At 51.0% G+C, this 20,778-nt stretch overlaps 1 protein-coding gene across 9 annotated transcripts in view; it reads left to right on the plus strand.

Moving 5' to 3' along the window:
• Cercam (cerebral endothelial cell adhesion molecule) overlaps positions 1–17,948 on the plus strand; it is a 34,671-nt gene extending 16,723 nt beyond the window's left edge. For 4 of the 9 annotated variants that reach the window (XM_060389814.1, XM_060389813.1, XM_060389811.1 and 1 more), the window contains 14 exons: positions 5,114–5,203; positions 5,691–5,800; positions 7,797–7,907; positions 8,052–8,169; positions 9,228–9,362; positions 9,467–9,671; positions 11,451–11,570; positions 11,857–11,933; positions 12,005–12,111; positions 13,742–13,874; positions 15,722–15,849; positions 16,024–16,227; positions 16,836–17,088; positions 17,500–17,948. In XM_060389814.1, the coding sequence (XP_060245797.1) occupies positions 5,700–5,800; positions 7,797–7,907; positions 8,052–8,169; positions 9,228–9,362; positions 9,467–9,671; positions 11,451–11,570; positions 11,857–11,933; positions 12,005–12,111; positions 13,742–13,874; positions 15,722–15,849; positions 16,024–16,227; positions 16,836–17,088 (1,692 nt within the window). In that variant the 5' untranslated portion in view covers positions 5,114–5,203; positions 5,691–5,699 and the 3' untranslated portion in view covers positions 17,500–17,948. Of the gene's footprint in view, positions 1–5,113; positions 5,204–5,690; positions 5,801–5,826; positions 6,057–6,180; positions 6,441–7,796; positions 7,908–8,051; positions 8,170–9,227; positions 9,363–9,466; positions 9,672–11,450; positions 11,571–11,856; positions 11,934–12,004; positions 12,112–13,741; positions 13,875–15,721; positions 15,850–16,023; positions 16,228–16,835; positions 17,089–17,499 lie in introns of those variants that run through there. The other 5 variants (XM_060389815.1, XR_009593776.1, XM_021644217.2 and 2 more) reach the window with 5 other exon arrangements.
• The last annotated feature ends 2,830 nt before the right edge of the window (positions 17,949–20,778 follow it).

Raw genomic sequence — 20,778 nt, forward strand, 5'->3', positions numbered from 1 at the left:
CATGCACACTAGAAGAGGGAATCAAATTCCATTATGGATGGTTGAGAGCTGTCTGGCTCTGCCTCTGAAGTGCTGGGATTAATGGTGTATGTCACCCCCCCCCCCCAGTTTAGAGCAATCTTTTTAGTAGAGAAAATGTAATTCTTCTGCTGATTCCCATAATGTCTTCTTAATTCCTATTGCATTAAAAAACAATCCAGGATGTCAGGCTTGGCCTAGAAGAATCTCTGAGCTCTAGGTCAGCCTTATTTATCTAAAAGCAGAGCTACTTTGTCAGATCTTATCTCAAAATAAACAAAAACAACCCAGGACCAGGGGATGTAGCTCAGTGGTAGAGTGTATGCTTGGTGTGAATGAGGCTCTAGGTTTGGTTGGACCCACTGAAAACAGTTCCATAGTAGACAGAAGCATTCGCCACAGAAGTCTGAGAGCTCCTTCTCCAGAACCGCAGCGGCAGGAGAGGCTCCACTCTGTAAGCTGTCCTTTGGCCTCCAGACGGGCACTGCAGCATTCACGTTCCTGCACACACAACACCGCAGCAACAACACCTGGAAAGTAAAAAACAAAACCAAACTGAAAAACAGGCATAATGGCACACACCTTTGATCGCAGCCTTGGGAAGACAGAGGCAGGCAGATCAAGGCCAGCCTGATCTACATCGTGAGTTCCAGGCTAGCCAAGACTGCATAATGAGACCCTATCTCAAAAAAAAAAAAAAAAAAAGGTCCGATTCCCAGCTCTGGCTGGCTGAGTAGACCATGACTGTATGTTTGACCTCCCCTCTTCCCACGCTGCTTCTTCTCTTTGCTGTGGCCACACTGACTCTCAGGACCTTTTGCCCACTCACTGACCCATTGCTGCACCTTAAGTGGTGCCATTAGTTAATCACATTCACCATGTGAATCAAGCCCCATGAGATATACAAACTCTTTGTCCAGCCTTTGCATTTGTTTGTTTGTTTAAGATAGTATTTCACTGGGTAACCCTGGCTGTCCTGGAACTAGTTCTGTAGACCAGGCTGATCTCAAACGCACAGAGATCCACCTGCCTCTGCCTCCTCAGTGCTAGGATTAAAGGTGTGTCACCAATGCCTGGCTTTTCTTTTCTTTTTTTTTTTTTTTAAGATTGATTTATTTATTATGTATACAAGGTTCTGTCTGCATGTACACCTGCAGACCAGAAGAGGGCACCAGACCTCTTTTTAGATGGTTGTGAGCCATCATGTGGTTGCTGAGAATTTAACTCAGAACCTCTGGAAAAGCAGCCAGTGCTCTTAACTTCTGAGCCATCTTTCCAGCTTGACTGTTTTAATGCATTCTTTATTACATTTATTGATTGCTTACATGTGTGAACATGCATACCTATGCAAGGCATGTGTGGAGGTCAGGAGACAATTTTCAGGATTTGGCTTTCTCCGTGTGGTTCCTGGGATCAAACCCAGGTTGTCATGCTCAGTGGCAAGCACCTTTACCCACTGGGCCATCTTAGAAGCCCTAGCTATCCTTGAGGGGCAGGCCCACACCAGATACCATGTTGACTTTCTAGCTTCCAAACTTGTGAGCCAAAAAAGATCCTGGAACTAGACAAGGCTAGGTTTAGACTGTTTCTCTGAGATAAGAGCTTGCTCCACTCTTGCTCATGAGGGTCTTGAACTCCTGCTTCCTGCTCCTGCCTCCCAAGAGCTGGGCTTATAGGTCTCCACTGTCATACCTGCTGACATTTTAGAAAGGGCTGTAGACAGGGCAAGTGCCAGAGAAAAAGCCTGGTCATGGTGGTATCATGTGATTGGTGCCAGTGGGGTGCACATGGGTGGCCATGTACAGGAGACAGAGTCAGGGACAGAGACACTTGCTGGGTGTCTGTTTCCAGGGACTAGGCATATAGAGATGCCCTCCCCTGGAAGGAAGGGACGGGGTATTAAGTTTGGCAGAAGACTGTGTTCTATTTTGGCAAGGTGGAGTTTGGATACAAATGGGGAGCACTGTAGGTTAGGGGTTCAGAAAGAGGGTGTGGGCTGGAGAGATGGCGCAGAGGTTACAAACACTGGCTGCTCTTCCAAAGGTCCTGAGTTCAATTCCCAGCAACCATGTAGTGGCTCACAACCATCGAGCTCTGGTGCCCTCTTCTGGCTTGCAAGCACACATGCAGGCAGAATGCTGTGCAAATAAAACAAATAAATCTTAAAAAGAGAAAAGAAAACAAAGAGGGTGTGTCTGTCAGCTACTGGAAGGCTATTGAGGTCTTGGGCCAGCTCTTTTGGGGGAGGGGCTGGAAAATGCTGGTCTTGGCGGCCTTGTTGTGGGTCAAGTAGTGAAGGGAAGGGTAGATTTTTCCATCTTAGAGTTGTTGCTCAGGCCTCCCAGACATCTCACTGTTCTCTTATTTTAAGTTGGGGGAGGTTAAAGTCCTTTGGAATTGGGAAGGATGAGTGAGAAGAAGAGGTTGTGGGTACAGGAAAGGGATGGTGTGGAGGCTGGGGTCTTCTGTTGGGAGGAGGGGGCTTGGGGAAAGAGTGTAACTTTTGGGGCTATAAACAAGAGTTGCCCAACCATAGCTGCCTCCTTTCTCCAAAGATGGCTTGGAGCTCCTTGGTCAGGGATAGAGTTGAGGATGTTTGAAATGACACCAACGACAGAGGGCAGGAGCACAGGAGACAGGGTTGCAGGGCTGAGAGGGAGCCTGGGTGTTTGCCGTGCTCTAGAATTTTTCTAGGCAGGAATGATGGGAAAGCTGTGGGGAAGACAGGCTGGAGGACTGTTGACACCAGGCAGGGAAGGGAAGAAGGAGGCAGCTGGAATTGTCAGTGTTCAAGGGAAGAGGAAACTCTAGGCCAAGAAAGAATCTAAAAACCACTTATTAGCCTGTTTGGGCACTTAAGACAAAGTCCCTTAAACTAGGTTACTGGTGAGTTGCAGAAATCTAATTTATGTTTTATTTGTTTACTTTTCACAGGGGTCTTCCTTCTTTCCTCCCTCCTTTTTTTCTCTCTCTTCTTTTCTTTTCATATTTTTATTTATTTGGATGTGTGAGATATGTGTGTATGTATTTCTGTCTTCTTTGATTTCTGTCCACATTATCATTATTGTTGTTGTGCTGTTGCTTTTAGAGACAGGGTTTATTTGTGTAGTCCTGGCTGTCCTGGACTTTGCTTTATAGACCAGGCTGGCCTTGAACTCACAAAGATCCACCTGCCTGTGCCTCTTGAGTTATGGGATTAAAGGCATGTGCCACCAAACCTGGCTCAGCTTTTGTGTGTGTGTGTGTGTGTGTGTGTGTGTGTGTGCATAGGTTTGTGTGTGCACACACAAACCTGGCTAGAGGGGGTAGCCAGAAGTAGAGGATGTCTGCTTCTGAGTCATTCTGCAACTACTTAGCAAGACCAGCTTGGGTCAGGCATGGTGGCTGACACTCAGGAAAACAAAACAGAAAGGGCTGAGGGGAGGGGGGAATGGCTCAGTGCTAGAAAACAACCTCAGGTGTCAGCCCATCCCTGCAGCTCATTTATTTGTGTCTGCCTACAGCAGGCTAGCTGGCCCAGGGACTTCTGGGGTTCTCTAGTCTCTGCCTCTTCTGTCCCTGTAGCTCTGGTGCATGTTCTAGGGCTCTCGGGTTCTCCTGCTGTGTGGCCAGTGTTCACCCACCGAACCCTTTCCTCAGCCCTCCACCTTAGTCTTTGAGATTGGTGTCTTATTGAACCTGAGGTTGGCTAGGCCAGCTGTGGAGCAAAATTCAGGTCTTTCTTCAGGAATCCTTCTAAATCCCCCAGATCTGGGTTACTGACATACACCCCTGGGTCTGGCTTTTGTGTCAGGATTATGGATGTGGCCCACCGAGCCTGACCCAAGCTGGTCTTGTGACATAGTTACAGAGCGTCTTAGAACTCGGACTGCCCTGCTCTAAGGTAGGGGTGCTCCACTATGCCTAGCTGGAGAAAGTTTGTGCTCACAATATTGGAAAGTGCAAGGGTCTCCAAGATGAAGGCCCAGAAGGTCCAGGGTCCGGTGAAGGCTGCACAGCACACATGGCACCTTGTGGTTTGAGAACCTCTCTCAGGTCACTTTTATTTCTACCTTAAAAAGGAGGGGAGGGGCTGGAGAGATGGCTCAGTGGTTAAGAGCACTGTCTGCTCTTCCACAGGTCCTGAGTTCATTTCCCAGAAACCACACAGTGACTCACAACTACCAAAATGACATCTAGTCCCCTCCTTTGGCATGCAGGTGTACATGCAGACAGAACATTGTATACACAACAAATAAATAAAATGTATATTAAAAAATAAATAAGAAAAAGATTAGCTGGGTGTGGTGGCCTGTAAATCTAGCACTCTGAGAGGCAGAGGCAGGCAGATCTCTGAGTTTGAGGGAGCCTGGTCTATAGAGTGAGTTCCAGGACAGCCAGGGCTGCACCGAGAAACCCTGGCTTGAACAATAATAACAAAACAAAACAATATTTCTTTTACTTTATGCGTTTGACTATTCTGCCTGCTTGTATGCACCAGGCAGTGCTTGGTGCCTGTGGAGGCCAGAAGAGGGCGCTAGATGCCCTGAAGCTGGAGTTACAGATGATTGTGAGCCTCCATGTGGTTCTGGGAATTGAACCCAGGTTCTCTGCAAGGTCAGCCAGTGCTCTTAACTGCTGAGCCATCTCTCCAGCCCTACTTTTTTTTTTTTTATGTGCGTGGTTATTTTGCTTCTGTGTAAGTCTGCACACTGTATGCATGCCTGGTGCCTGAGGAAGCCAGAGACTTTGGTTCCCTTGAAACTGGAATTACAGATTGTTGTTAGCTGACATATGGACACGGAGAATTGGTTCTATGTAAGAGCAGCTAGTGCTCTTAACTTCGGAGTCACCTCCCCAGTATCTTCTCTCTCTTCTTAGAACCATGATGTTGGTGATTAGGTGTCAGTCTTTAAGTATGGGGGAGGCACAAACACCCTCACCACAGCACTCCTGCCGCCAATAGACTGGGCTGTGGCCCTGGATATGTAGGATGGTGACAGCTTTAGGGAGACTCCTCTAAATGGGGGCTGGGAATGCTTCTGTCAGAGACTGTCAGTCTAGAGAGAGATCTGGCTTCCCTCCAGGATGCTTCCATGGGCCCTTCTCATTGCAGGACCACTGGCCTGGAAATAGTCCAGCATGAAGCTGTGACCAGAGCTAGGCTAGAGCTCCAGGGTTCGGATCCCAGGATGCTGATCACCAGGTAAGCCCTCTCTTTGCTGAACCTACTTCTCCCACGCCCTCTCAACAGAAGCAGCGTGCACCTTCCCTTCCCTAGTGTCCTGAAGAGGCTGAAGTGCAAGCCTAGAAAAGCGGACGGATCAGGCAGAGAGAGGGTGAATGTAGACGCCCTCTTCCCGCCTGGCTCAGGCTCCATGCAGTAAGCGATCCTCAAGGACCCCTAGCAAACCTGCATGTTAGGTGTCATCAGGCAGGTTTTACCTGTGAGAACCGGGAGACTCGGGGAAAGTGACTGGGGTTGGTGACATACATCCAGCTGGAACTTTGTGAGCTCCTTTTCCCTTTCCTAAGAAAGGTTGGAGATTCCCTTTCATCTCAACAAGATCCTAAGATTCACTCTGTCCCAGAGGAGGCTGAATCTCCTACTTTTGAGGGGGTCTGGGTCACCATCGGGGGTTTGTGATCTCCAAGACCTACCCTCAGTCGGAGTGGGCTTTGCTTTCTTTAAGGGCCGAAGCATGGAGGTGACGCGTGGACGCGTGGACGCGCCCAGATCAGCGGCACCCAGTCCCCGCCCCAAGCCGGGGCTCCCTTTCCAGCTCATCGCGTCATCTGGAGGGTATGTTGGAGTTCCTGCCTTCGGCCGCTAGAGGGCAACTCAGTCCGAGCCGGGGACGGGAACCGGGGCTCCCCGTGAAGGTTGCAACCTCGCGGGTACACGGCTGAGGGTCAGGGAGCCGGCGATCTGCGGTGTCGGAATTCCAGGAGTGAGATGAGTGTCCAGGGTGCAAGCGGTCCACCACGGCCCCGGATCCTCCCTTTCGTGCCGTCGCCCTTTGAGGTCCACAGAGGGCAGCCCCGGGGACGCATCTTGAGTAGGTGTCTGACTCTGAACACGTAGGGCCTGGGCAAAGAACAGGACAGCAGAGTGTGCAGGCACTCACCAGGGGCACAGGGTGCCCACTGCAGTGGCCACGCCCCTCCAAGACCCCGCCTCCATGCCCCGCCCGTCCCGCCCCCTCCCTGCCGTGGTGGGAGCCCTGGGGGCCTTCACAGCCACGGAGTCCAGCCATGCGAATTGCCCCGCTCCTACCTCCGCTGCTCCTGCTGTGGCCGCAGCTCCGGGCTGCCGGTGTTGAGGAGCAGACGCTGCCTACGGTGGTCCTCGCCATCGTGGCCCGCAATGCCGAGCACTCTCTGCCCCACTACCTGGGTGCGCTGGAGCGCCTGGACTATCCCCGGGCCAGGCTGGCCCTCTGGTGAGAGATCCAAGGGAGGGCACATATGGGCATCAAACCCCAGGACCGGGGACGGCCTTTGACCGGGAGGCCTCATCACTCCTGCCCAGACACCACCCAGACAAGCTCCTCCCTCCCAGACATGCCTGAAGCCCCTCAGCAGGATTCTTAAACCCCTGATGGGCAAGAGCAGACCTCTGAGGTCATGGGTCAGCCCAGGGACACCCACCTTTCCTTTGGCTCGTTACTTGTCCCGGGCTTTCCAGACTTCCTAGACATCCCGGGCTTCCCTGGGTTTAAGTTAGGCCCGGTCCTTCTGACCCAGCACTCGGAGCCTGCAGTGGAGACCTGTGGTCTGCCTCCTGTGGAGTAGAACAGGCGGGAACCTCTGGAATCCCCTGGGGCCCGACATAGAAAGGATCATTCAGACTGGAGGTTTCAAGGGAGCAGGTGGCGGGAGCCCTCAGCTCCAGGCTGTGTGCTGGGCAGGGGCGTCAGGCTAAGTCCTCTCCACAGTGCTACTGCCAGCCTCTCAGGGTTCCGGGGCTTGCTGGTTTCTGACAGCCAAGGGTGCGGTCCCATAGACCGCTAGGATCCTGACTACAGCACCCTGTCTTAAAAAGCCAAAACAGGGAGGAGCCCAAGCTGAGGCTGGAGATAAACTGCTCCTCACAGCAGACCCAAGTTGGGCTGGGGGTGGAGCTGTGGCCTGGGGAGGCTGCCCACAGTCACCACAGTTTGGGAATTAGTTCCCACCCCTGTAGGGTTTGACACGTAGTTAGTCTTCAATTCTGAGAAACTGGCTTAAAGGAGCAGCATTGGCTAAAAGCTGGGCTCTTGGCTAAGCCTCCCACCTCCATGCCTAGAGCCCCTTCAGCAGCAGAGGGGACTCGGAAAAGCTCAGGCCAGCAGCACTTCTGAGGGGGCTCAGAGCACGGAGTAGTCCTAATTACAGTTCAGGGTAAAGAAAGCCAGTGACAGGTTTGTCAGATTCCAAGCTGGAAAGGGCCTGGTTTGAAGCACCATAAAGAAGGAAGTGGTGGGACGTAGCAGGTGCAATCCTTAATGTCAAGGGACTCCATCTTTCCCAGTGCATTCAGGCTGGTGATGTGGCTCAGTGTTCAAGGGCTTGTTCGGCATGCATAAGTCTCTAGGTTCAAACCCCCAGTACAGCGTACAAAATTAGAAGGGAGGATGAGGAGGACAGAGAGGCATGGCGCTTGCCTGAGGTCACACAGAATGTCCTCCGGCACCTCTGATGTAGCATACTTCTCCTCCATTGCACTCAAGTCTGCACAGTCCAGAGGCACCTGGAGGTCGGGTTCATGGGGGCCCCGCCCGTCCGTGCTGTTCAGTCGTTCTCTGCTGTGCTCACAGGTGTGCCACAGATCACAACGCGGACAACACCACAGAGATGCTGCAAGAATGGCTGGCCGCTGTGGGCCGAGACTATGCGACTGTGGTGTGGAGGCCCGAGGAGGAGGCCAGGTAGTAACCTGCGGGCAAGGGTGCTGGAAGAGACGGAGATCAGCCGTTCCCCAGTGCCACAGCCCCCAGAGCAGGCTGTGTCCACTTCCTGCAGGGGAGAGGCTCCTCTCTCAAGAGATCATCTCACCCCCCACCCCACCTCAGGTCCTATCCAGATGAACAGGGTCCCAAGCACTGGACCAAAGAAAGGCATCAGTTTTTGATGGAGCTGAAGCAGGAAGCGCTGACCTTTGCCAGGGGTTGGGGAGCAGACTACATCTTGGTGAGGAAGCTTGGGGTCAGGTGGGAGGTGTTGGTACCTGCCCCAGCAGAAGTCTTAGTTATAACCAAACCACCTCTAGGCAGGATCTTTTGGAGACTGAGCTGGGACCCCTGTGTTTAAGCTCATACTGGATACTAAGCCTGGAGGTTTGGATAGATCTTAGGTTATATGCTGTACCTAAATTCCTAAGCTTTTACCTAGAGTATAAACTGAGCCTGGATCCCTAGAATGGAGCTCAGAATAGATTTTTAAAAAATAATTTGTTTTTGTTTTATTTGTTTGTTTGTTTGTATATTAGGTTTTTCAAGACAGGGTTTCTCTCTGTAGCCCTGGTGTCCTGGAACTTTCTCTGTAGACCAGGCTGGCCTTGAACGCAGAGATCTTTCTGCCTCTGCCTACCAAGTGCTAGGATTAAAAACATGAACTGCCACCTGGGTTTTTTTTTTTTTCTTTGTTTTAATGAAGGTGGGTATTTTACCTGCACGTATGTCTGTGCAAGCAGCCCACAGAGGCCAGAAGAGGACCTGGAAATGGAAATGGAGCTACACTCAGTAGTGAGCCACCACATGGTCAATGGGTTTCAAACTCAGGCCCTCTGGAAGAGCTAGCTGCCAGTCCTTAAAACCAGATGACATCATCTCTCCAGTCTCCTCAGAGCAGTTCTCTGGATCTGCCTTCTAAGATAGATCTCAGATAAGATTCCTAGATCTTCTCTAAGCTGGCCTCTCAGAGTGGGCCCTCAGCAGAAATGGTCCTGACTGTGCTGGTTAGGACCCCTCACCCTCATTTGTTTGTGGCTGTGTGGATGTACTTGTGCACATGCCATGGCATGTGTGTGGATGTCAGAGGACAGCTTTCTAGATTTGGTTCTGTCCACCATGTGGGTCCCAGGGACTGCATTCAGGTTCTAAGGCTTAACAGCACATGCCTTTAGCTCTCTAGCCACCTCTTTGGCCCTGGTTAGACCTCTCTTTGTGGACAGGTGTTGAGTGCCCAGAATCACTCTGAAGGAATTCCCGCTCAGTCAGGAATCCCTGTGACATTTTCCCTCCCCAAAGTTTGCAGACACAGACAACATCCTTACCAACAACCAGACGCTTCGGCTTCTCATAGAGCAGCGTCTGCCAGTGGTGGCCCCGATGCTGGATTCTCAGACCTATTATTCCAACTTTTGGTGTGGGATCACTCCACAGGTGAGGCTGGGCAGGGCCTCAGGTGGCCCGGGGTCCTGGGGGGAGCTTCAGGGCCCTCGAGCCAGGAGAGGCTTGGCCCCAGCCCAAGATATTCTCTCCCTCAGGGCTACTACCGCCGCACAGCTGAATACTTCCCTACAAAGAACCGCCAGCGCCAGGGCTGCTTCCGGGTCCCTATGGTCCACTCTACCTTCCTGGTGTCCTTGCAGACTGAAAAAACAGCCCAGCTTGCCTTCTACCCACCTCATCCCAACTACACTTGGCCTTTTGATGACATCATTGTCTTCGCCTATGCCTGCCAGGCTGCGGGTGAGGACCAGCCTCCTTCAGCATCCCTTGGAAGAGCCCCTGGGCCTTTGCACCTGCTGCTCCTCCTGCTTAGCATGCCATTCTCCACCGCACGCTTGATCCTGTCAGCTCCTCTTGGTCCTTTGGGTCAGGGCCTTTCTTAAACCCACCGCCCACTGGAAAAGACAGGCTCCCGGCTGTCCCCATTTGGCACTTGCAGGTATTGCTTCATGGAGCAGGTATTTATGGACCCCCACTGTGTGACAGGCACTGGGGAGGTAGTGGTAGCCAGGCTGTGCCTGCCCTCCTGGAGTCTGCAGTCCAGTTAGTCAGAGGACCTCAAATCAGTGTCTAAGTCATCACTGACAGGAAGGACACCTTGATTATAGGTTTCTGGAAGCTCAGGGTGGAGTTGATTTAGTTAGAGAGATCTCAGAAAGGAAGACAACTCAGGCTGAGTTCTAAAGTGTGGGCAGACAGTAACAAATTAAACAATAAGAAGAAGTAGTTTCTTTTTTTTTAAGATTTATTTTATTTTGTGTGTGTGAGTGTTTTGCCTGCACGTATGTCTGTGTACCACATACTTGTGCCTGAGGAAGTGGTGAGTCTCCATGTGGGCCCTGGGAACTGAGCCTGGGTCCTTTGCAAGAACAGCAAGTGCTCTTTTTTAACCACTGAACCAATTCTCTATCCCCAAGAAAAAGTATTTTCAAGCAGGGAGGCCAGCATATGCAAAGGCCCCATGGTAGGAAGGAACGTAAGAAAGCAGGTGACTGGAGCAGAGGGCAGGTGAGGTGGGACAGGAAGAAAGGGCCAGCCTTGGGAACCTGATGCTACACACATGGTCTTTAGCCTGGTTTACATAAGGTCCAGACTAGCCAGGAATATATAGTGGCTAACCTAGAACTTATTATGTAGACCAGGCTGGCCTTGAGCTCAAAGCTCCACCTGCCTCTTCCTCCTGAGTATGGAGATTAAAGGTGTGCAGCACCACACCTGGCATTACTCCTTCTCTCCTTCTAAATAAATAAATAAATAAATAAACAAACAAATAAACATTTATTTATTTATTTAATGTATATGAGTGCTCTGTTTTCATACACACCAGAAGAGGGAATCAGATCCCATTTTAGATGGTTATGAGTAACCATGTGGTTGCTGGGAATTGAACTCAGTCCTCTGGAAGAACAGTCAGTGCTCTCAGTTGCTCAGCCACCTCTCTCCCACCCTGTAATTATGGTTAAGAAGAAAGTTATTTAGAAAGGAAGCGTTTGGGTGTGAGTGGGATAAACCCCAGTCTCTGTGAGTTCAAGGCCAGCCTAATCTACATCAGGAGTTCCAGGCTAGCCAGAGCTACAAAGTGAGACCCTGTCTCAATCCCCCTCCCCCCTACCAAATTCCCCCAACAATCCCAAGACAGAGCTAAGGATGAAATGAAGGCAGTGATGTGGGACACCTTGGTTGAGGAGGCCGCAGCACTGGGATCTGGGCCTGGACTGAGGCTTGGCTAGGGCTGTGAAGACTGTCTGGTGAGGGGAGAACCTTACTGAGGGTTAGAAGTGTCTATTGAGTTCTCTCAAGTAAGCAGTGAGCCCTCAGGGAGCTGGTAAATCAGAAGGATCCTGATGGCTCTATCCACGAGTGCCGGTGAAGTCTGCCGGGTGTGGACCCGGAAGAGGAAAAGTGCTGGAGAAGCGGCTCAGTGCCCGCACCACTGTGACACCACTGAGTCCCAGAGTCACTGACTGTGTCGACTGAGAGCCTCGCCCAACTCCAGCAATTCACGCAGCCTCTCTGCAGGGGTCTCAGTACATGTGTGCAATGACCATCGCTACGGGTACATGAATGTGGCAGTGAAGTCCCACCAGGGGCTGGAGGAGGAGAAGGACAACTTCGTCCACCTGATTTTGGAAGCACTAGGTGAGGGTTGGGGTCCCCTGCCTTCCCACAGTGCTCCTTTCCTAGGCATAGACTTAAGCACAGTTTGGGTACCAGCCTTATTCTGACCTCGACAGTAAGTAAGCCCTTTTCCCTGTGGCACCCCAATGTTCTGATCTGTACAGTGGGGCTGGAGGACAGGGAACCTCTCCTAGAAGCCCTACTACATTGGTAGAAATGAAGCTGGGGCTGGACTCCAGGGTGTCTATGACCAGGAGCCATGGGGACTCATGCCTGGGCACTGGGGGCTTGTTCTTTCCTTTTGCAGTGGATGGGCCCCCAATGACGGCCTCAGCTCATGTGTCTCAGCCCCCAAAGAAGCCCAACAAAATGGGGTTTGATGAAGTAAGTTTCCAACCTGTGGAACTGGGGTGGGGAGGATATGCCCTTCCTTAGGCTCACCTGGCTTCCTCCAGGTCTTCGTCATCAGCCTGGCCCGTAGACCCCAGCGCCGGGCTCGAATGCTGAGCTCTCTCTGGGAGATGGAGATCTCTGCTCAGGTGGTAGACGCTGTGGATGGCAGGTGAGTCTCCCTTGGGGACCATGAGACTCACATGAGATCCTAGGAATGGACAAGCAGACTGGTTGAATGAGGTTCTTAAAGATCCAGGAGGTAGGGGCTAGAGAGGTGGCTCAGAGGTTAAGAGCACTGGCTGCTCTTCCAGAGGCCCTGAGTTCAATTCCCAGCAACCATATGGTGACTCATAGCCATCTATAATGAGATTTGGTGCCTTCTTCTGGCCTGCAGGCATACAAGAAGGCAGAACATTCTATACATAGTAAGAAAATAAATCTTAAAAATAAAATCCATGCAGTATAGGGGCTGAGTCCTACTGTCTCAGGAAGGCCAGAGAGGGGCAACAGGACAAGACATCCTCCCTCAGTTCACCTGAGGGAGAAGGGTGCAGGGCAGAGGATGCCAGGACCTGGGTTGAGGGTTGTCACATAACAGCTGTATGAACTCTGACAGACTCCCATCTTTCGCCTTCATTTCTAAGTGATACATAAGCATGCTTGGCTCTTGTGATTCTTGAGGGTTCAGTGCAAACTTGGCAAGGACCCAACATCCATAAAATGCTCCAAGGGGTAGGCAGCTCAGGGATGTTCTCCATGTTAGAGTTAGGCCCTTGAGGGGCCAGAGTATGGTATGTAGTTGAAGTCTAGCTGCATTCCACAGGGATCCAGAGGCAAAGCTACAACTGCTACCAGGGCCACAAGACTCATAGGCCAGCTGCCAGCTTCACACCCTAGGTCTTTTTGTTCACAAATATATACAATTTTATAAAATAGATTTTGTTCAATAGATAGATAGACAGACATATATATCTCACAATTTTACAAATATAGTGTGCTTTGGTCCCTCATTATTCTTTTGGGGTTTATTTAGAAAATTTCAAGTTTATTTATTTGTGTGTGTGATGTGTGTATGGGCACACATGTGGAGATGAGAGGGCAAGTTTTGGGAATCATTCTCTCCTTCTACTGTGGGATCTGAGGATTGAATTCACAATCTCAGGATTTCGGGTCACTGAACTGCTGGTATCCCACTGGTCCTTGGCTCGCATTTTTGAGACAGGTTCTCATGTCGCTAAGTTTGGCCTTGAATTTGCTATATGAAAAAGAATGACCGTGAACTCTTGATCCTTCTGCTTCTGTCTCCTAAGAGCTGGGTTTACCCAGGTGCCTGCCTCTCTCCTCCCCTCCTTCCCCCTCAAGACGGAGTCTCACAAAGCTGTGGCTGGCCTGGGACTCACTTCGTAGACTGGGTTTGGCCCCACACTCACAAAGATCTGCCTGTCTCTGCCTCCCAAGAGCCTGGGTTACAAGCCTGCACCATTATACCTGGCTGCCTTGTGGAATGTCTGTCCCTTCCTGGGCCTTGGTTCAACTGGTCTCTAACAGTACCTACCATCCTATGGTGCCTTCCCATCAAGGAGATTTTTATTAGTCCATTCTCCTGAGGCTCTCTTAAGGAGGTTAGAGTTCCCTAAGCCCAGTCCATGACAGCTTCAGGCCACATGAAGGACTTACAAAGCGGGATCCTTTTTTTAAGCCAGGCTCCAGTGTGATTTTCTCCAACACATACAGGTGAAGGCCCTCTGGATGGAGGCTCTGGTGGTCACTTGTCACCCACTTATGTTTGTGTCTCATAGGACACTCAACAGCAGTATCCTTAAGCACCTCGGTGTGGACCTGCTCCCTGGCTACCAGGACCCCTACTCAGGCCGCACACTGACCAAGGGTGAGGTGGGCTGTTTCCTCAGCCACTACTCCATCTGGGAAGAGGTGAGGATGCCTGCCCTCTGGACCACGCCCTTCAGGAACAGCAGAAAGGATGTCTGTCTGTCTTAGTCATGCTGTGTGCCAGGCACACAACTGATTGTGTGGGTGAGTGAATGAGCTGTGTCTGAAAGGAAGCCTCCTTGAACCCAGCACCCCTGAATGGCGGGTGACATTGTTTATCCTATTGTCTCTGTGGAACACTCACTGTACCCTAGAAGGGATTCTTCCTGGTGACACGGGGGGGACGCGGAGACCTGGTCTGTATCATTCCAGCAAGAGAGAGATCCTGGGGGTGGGAGCTAGCTCAATGGTAAAGTGCTTGCTGGGGAGACACAGAGACCTGAATACAGATTTCCGTGCCCACAGAAAAGCTGGGTACAGTGGATCACACTTGTAACCCTAGTACTGGGGAACAGATTCTGTGGGTTTGCCTGGCAGGCCAGGCTATATGAAATGGAAAGGTCCCAGTTCACTGAGTGACCGGGTCTCAAAAAATAAGGTCCACTCACCATGTGCTGTATTTCTTCCTAAAAACCACATTTTCTTAATCTTCATGCTTAAACTACTTTTATTTTCTCTGTGTGGGTGTTTAGCCTGTATGTACATCACATGTGTGCAGAGCCCTTGGAGGGAATCAGATCCCCTGGAACTGGAGTTATAGATGGTTGTGACCTGCCATGTGGGTGCTGGAAATTGAACCTGCATCCTTTATAAGGGCATCAAGTGCTCTTAACAGCGGAGACATTCCTCCAGCTCCTTAAAAAATATTTTAAAATATATTTAATAAACTCCAAGTCTGCTTCATTGGGGGGGGGGGGGAAATAAGGGTGAGCTAGATAGTCTCAGTACTCCAGAGGTAGAGGCAGGCAGGTGTCTGTGAGTGAGTTCCAGGACAGCCATGGCTACACAGAGAAACTCTGTCTCAAAAACCAAAATAAACAAACAAACAAAAATAAAGGTGACAGGCAGTAGAGAAAGACATTCTGACATTGACCTCTGGCCTCCAAACGTCAGTGTGCATACACTCATTAAAGGAGAGAAATATCAGGCTCTGGAGGGAGGCAGAGATCAGAAGAGGGACCCAAGGCTGCATGTTGTGAGGGAGGTTCTGACAGCATGTGCTGTGTGTCAGGTGGGCAGGCAGAAGAGCCTTTCAGGCAGAAGAACATGGACGACTTTCTCTGGGGAAAGGTGTGTCAGGAATGGAAAGCTGGAGACCTGGGGCTTGGCTCTGCACTCAGTTTCTGGTTGGGGCAGCAGGCACTGCTGGAGGACAGAAGGCCCTGGGCCCCTGAGGGTGCCCCTCCGGGAGACAGAGTGCCTTTGTGTGTGCGCATGGGATCTTGTTTCTATTTACCACCTGTGAACAAATTGAGGGAATGCCGCAGCTGGCCCTTTACCCAGCTGATCTCACATTCTTCCCTTGTTTTCTGTAGTTACAAAAAGTACCTTCTCTTCATAATTTATGGAGCAATTTTGTGGCATCTCTCATAAGCCCTACCTAGCTTCAGATCACCAAGCAAGAAGCTGCGCTTCTCTGAGGCTGAGCAATTGCACTGGCCCTGGGAGAACGTTAGTATTCAGTAAATGTAGCAAAAGCCATGACTGTCACCATGATTCTCTCTGTAAGCTAGACTCAGGTGTGTGAACTTAAGGGCCTTGAATGCCAGAGCAAGACGGATTTCAGTCACTAGGCAGTGGGAGCCCCAGCAGGCTTTGGGGGAGCTACACAATATGGCCAGGGCTTGGTATGTGGCATGTAGCCAGAAGTCTGCTGGCCTGGCTCTTGGCCAGCAGGAACAGGACAGTTCAGATCTGCAGATCCCTCTCCCCTGTCACGTGTGCTACAGGTGGTTGCCAGGGGCCTGGCCCAGGTTGTGGTGTTTGAGGATGACGTGCGCTTTGAGAACAACTTCCGGAAGCGACTGGAACAGCTGATGGAGGATGTGGTGGCTCAGAAGCTCTCGTGGGACTTGATGTAGGCTGACTAATTCTCAGGGGCAGGGGAGACAGAGTGTGCCTCTGGGGTCTGCTTCTTACACTGGGATCCTAGCTAGCCCTCCCTACAGAGCCTGGCCTTATCATACCTGGGGAAGGGCCAGCATATCCTAGGCTCTATGGTGACTCCTGCCGCCTTTGGTGCCATTTGCAGCTACCTTGGCCGGAAGCAGGTGAACCCGGAGGAGGAGGTGGCTGTGGAGGGTCTGCCTGGTCTGGTCGTGGCTGGCTACTCCTACTGGACGCTCGCATACACCTTGAGCCTGGCAGGTGCTCGCAAACTGTTAGCCTCCCAGCCTCTGCACCGCATGATACCTGTGGATGAGTTCCTGCCTGTCATGTTTGATCAGCACCCAAAGTGAGGCCTGGGTGGGGTGCGGTGGGGTGGGGCAGGGTCATCTTAGCCAGGGCCGCACTGCAAAACCGCTTACTAGGCAGCTGGGGAGAGGGAGATGGGGTTCACCCACATGACCTAGGTTACCCCAAGAGTTGCTCAGGAGCCAGACTCAGCTAGATGTGAACACTGTGCTGTCCATGTCCATGTGGATTTATTTTTAGATTAATTTTTAATTTTTAATCATGTGTATCTGTGTGTGGATATGTGTATGTGAGTGTAGGTGTCCAAAGAGGCCAGAAGAGGGCATCATGTCCCACAGAGCTGGAGTTACAGGTAGTAGAGAGCCACTAGATGTGGGTGCTGGGTCTCTGACAAGCAGTGAATAATCTTAAAGGCTGAGCCTTTTCTTCAGCCCCTGTCCATGTGGTTTTCAATCATCTGACTCCCCTGTATGGAACCTCGGTGTCCTCATCATGGGGTACTGAAGGCGCTACTTCTCAAGTAGCTATGAGGACTAGCGGGCAGGTCAGTGACACTGCAGACAGTCAAGGCCCCAGCTCTGGCTTAGCATCGTGGAATATAGGAAAAGCTGTGTCAGTCCACTTAAGCTTTCTTTTCTCACCCCACAGTGACCAGTACAAAGCATACTTCTGGCCTCGAGACCTCCAAGCCTTCTCAGCCAGGCCTCTGCTTGCCTCCCCCACCCACTATGCGGGAGACGCTGAGTGGCTCAGTGACACGGAGACATCGTCCCCCTGGGATGATGACAGTGGCCGCCTCATTAGCTGGACTGGCTCTCAAAAGACCCTTCGTGGCCCCCACCTGCACCTGACTGGCAGCAGTGGGCATAGTCTCCACCCTCACCCTAGGGATGAGCTTTAGGTGAGTTAAGCCTGGAAGAGGACCGGTCCGGTCCACGGACTGGGCTTTCTCCACTTTCTCAGCTCCCTCCTCCTCCTTCTGCCTGCTCCCCCTCGGCACCCTCTTTTTCTTTCTCTCTCTCTCTCTCTCTCTCTGAGACAGGGTTTCTCTGTGCAGCCTTGGCTGTCCTGGACTCACTTTGTAGACCAGGCTGGCCTCAAACTCATAAAGATCTGCCTGCTCTGCCTCCTGAGTGCTGGGATCAAAGGTGTGTGCCACCAAGCCTGGCTCCCCCTACCCTTCTCTTGATCGCTTTCTCTCCAATTTTTTAGTTTTGTCTCCATTTTCTCTTTGTGTTTGTTTCTCTCCACAGCTGTTGGCATCTCTGTGTCTGATTTTCTTCTTCTTTCTTCTTGCCCCCTTGTCCCTTAGCCCACAAGGTCAAAGTAGGAACTCCAAAGGAGCAACAAGAATTGACAGGAGCTACAGAGACAGCAGAAACCTGTCATCTTGGGCTCAGCCATTCTTCTACCCTCTGGACCCACTCCAGGTTGGGAGAACCACTCAGAGATAGAGTCCATTCCCTGAGGGTCACAAAGTGAAAGGACCCAGAGACTCCACTCTGCAGATTGAGAGCCCAGTAGGCTCAGGGACAGGGAGGCCTCAGCTTTTGGATTTCAAGCTGGCCAGACCTCAGAATCCTGTCCTCTCTGAGGCCTCAGCTGCTGGGACAACTTTGCCTCCATCTACCTCCACCTCAGCTCCCTCCCTGGCTTCACATGGGGGCTCATTAGCACCCTCTTCCTTGGCTGGTGGGAAGCTCAGGAAGGTGCTTGGCACACAGTAGACCTTCAATAAAAGCCCTCTGCATTAGCACTTTACACTTCACTAACAGCTTAGCCTCTGTGTACCTCACCAGACCCGGGCAGCACACCCTCTGAGCTGGGGGCGAGAGGGATCGTGCTGGCTGGTGGCTCGTCCTTGCTGGGCATCCATCTCCCCTTTGGCAGATGGGGGGGTATAGCTTTTGCGTGGAATGGGTATTCATGTCACCATCAACCTTTGCTCATCAGGTCCAGCCAGGGGGCTCTCTCACTCCTGCCTTTTGGGTTTCTATTCTGTGACTGCAACCCCAGTACTGTGAGAAACCAAGAAATGCCTCTAGAGACCCAGGGTTCTGCTCCCGCCCCAAGGAAAAGTACCACCAGAAGGTGCCAGGTGGCAGAGCACTTACCTTGTGGGTCAGAATGCTTTTTGCTTTATCTGGACCCAAAATGGAGAAGGGGGTGTGGGGAATTTAGAGTCAATCCAGATGTCCTCCAACGGAGGCAGCAGAGATGGTAGAGGCTACTGCCCTTCTACTCCCTCCACTAGTCACAAAGGACCAGGTTTTGGGCCTAGCAGCTGGCAGGTGCTTGTACATAGACAGCTGGAAGAGTGAGGGGGAGGGAGTTCCTTGGCTGCCTTAGCCTCCACCGGTGCAGACAGGCTCCCTCCTTTGGAGATGCTCCTTTCCCACCTGCCTTGAACATGAGTTGTGTGAGGACCCAGCCCTGGCAGAGCCCCCTGCTGCCCCCTGAGGTTGTGTTGCCAGTGGGCTCCATCGTGGGGGAGAGGGCCAGGAACTCCCATGGCTCCGAGGGGTCTGGGCCAGAGCTGAGGGTGTGATGCTTTGTTCTTCTGAGGGGGAAAATCTTGCCCTCTGGATGGCCATGACCTAGGCAAGGTAACTAGGGGTTGAGGGAGGGTACTAAGGATTCATCAGTGAATGAAACTTGATCAAAATGGGCTGCCATGTTGACCCGAGTGTGGAACCCCTGTGCAGTAAACAAAAGGTGTCTTCCATTACCAGTGCTGAGGACAACAAACACTGCAAACCAATGAAAACCTGAGAGTGGGGGCTGGAGCGATGCCTCAGCAGCTAAGAGCACTGTCTGCTTATCCAGAAGACCTGGGTTCACTTCCCAGTACCCACATGATGGCTAAAAGTAATCTGTAACTGCAGTTCTAGAACATCCAACTCCTTCCTCTGGCACTCTTGAGTCTGTATGTGTGTGCACAAGTGTGTGCGCACATACACACACACTTAAACAAATCTTTAAAAAATAATAAACCTTACAAACGAAAAAAGTAAAAGTCAGGTGTGGTGATAAACTTGGGCAGCAGAGGCAGGAGGATCTCAAGTTTGAGGCCAGCCTAGTTCACATACCCAGACCTGAGAATTTATGTTTTAATTTAGCTAGTTAACTTATTTAAGACAGGATTTCTCTGTGTAGCCTTGGCTATCTTGGAACTCACTCTGTGGACCAGGCTTCCCTTGAACTCAGAGATCAGCCTACCTCTGCCTCCCAAAGGCTGGGATTAAAAGTGTGTGTGCTCCACCATGCCCAGCTGATTTGTGTTTTTAGCAAGTTCCCTAGTGCTGCTGTTGCTGATTAGAGAACCATCATTGAGCTCGACATCCATCCAAGGTTTAAAAGCAGCAAGGGACAGCTCAGAGGATGTAAGAAGGGCAAACCTTGAGGGTCTGGGAGAATTTAGTCTTCCTGCTCTTCCATCAAGACTTGAAGACACCAGGAAGAAAAAGCCAGACCCCCTCTAAAGCACTGATTCTGACTTCCTCTCCCCAGGGCAAGGCTGTGTGGGGCAGTTGCATCAGGGCCCTGGAACAGCTGTTCTTGGATGGAAGTAACGTAATCAGGTCCTTGGGTAAATGGAGAGGCCTCAGTCAAGGGGACTGACTCAGTCCACAGCTGTGTGGCTGGGGCCAGGCCTGGAGCCTACAAAGACTCCTTGAAATTCATAGAGAAGGAAAACATATCATACAGGTGACTGTATGATGGATTATTTTTTTGTTGGCCCTAAACTTTGAATATGTTTGAAATGAGTTTTCCTTCTTTTTCTTCTCTTTCTCTTCCTTCTTTTGTTTTTCAAGACAGGGTTTATCCATGTAGCCCTGGCTGTCCTGGAACTTGCTCTGTAAACCAGGATGTCCTCAAAATCTGAGTTCCAGGATTAAAGTCATGTGCCAACACACCTGGAGTTTTAACAGTTTTTTAAAAATTAATTTTGTGTGTATGGGTATGTGCACATGAGTGAAAATGCCTGCAGAAGCCTGAAGAGGGCGCCAGATCCCCTGAACTGTGAACTTCCTAGTCTGAAGTGGATGTTGAACTTGGATGTTCTGCAAAAGGAGTACACTCATAAAACTCACAAAAGGAGTTACAACTCCTGAGCCGTTTCTCCAGCAGCTCCATGTGCCTCTTGTCCATTCTTGTGCAACCACAGGAGAATTTTTTTTTCTGTCTTATTTGAGATAGGGTATCATTATGTAGCTCTGACTGGCCTGAACTCACAGATTTGCCTGTGTCTTTTGAGTGCTGGGACCGCTACGTGTGCTACCATGCCTTTTTTGTTGTTTATTACCTGACTGGAGATTTTGTTTTACTCTTTTACTCAAATGCTTCCACAGCTCTCCAGTGCTTAGAGGAGAGGGTTCAAGAGCCAATACCACAGCCTAGCCTGTTAGGTACTTTATGACCTGCTGACCTGGGCAGAATTCCTTATTACTAAGACCATAACACTTTAGAGGACTGGACACTTCCTGGTGGTGTCCTGTGGAATGCTGTGTGTGTGTTCAGGCCGGGATGCACTAACTGTTTACCTGTTGCTCTATGCCTAGAATTCCCTCCCTCACCTTGTCAGTCACAC

Source organism: Meriones unguiculatus, chromosome 8 (assembly GCF_030254825.1).
Source record: "Meriones unguiculatus strain TT.TT164.6M chromosome 8, Bangor_MerUng_6.1, whole genome shotgun sequence".
In the NCBI taxonomy this organism is placed as follows: Eukaryota; Metazoa; Chordata; class Mammalia; order Rodentia; family Muridae; genus Meriones; species Meriones unguiculatus.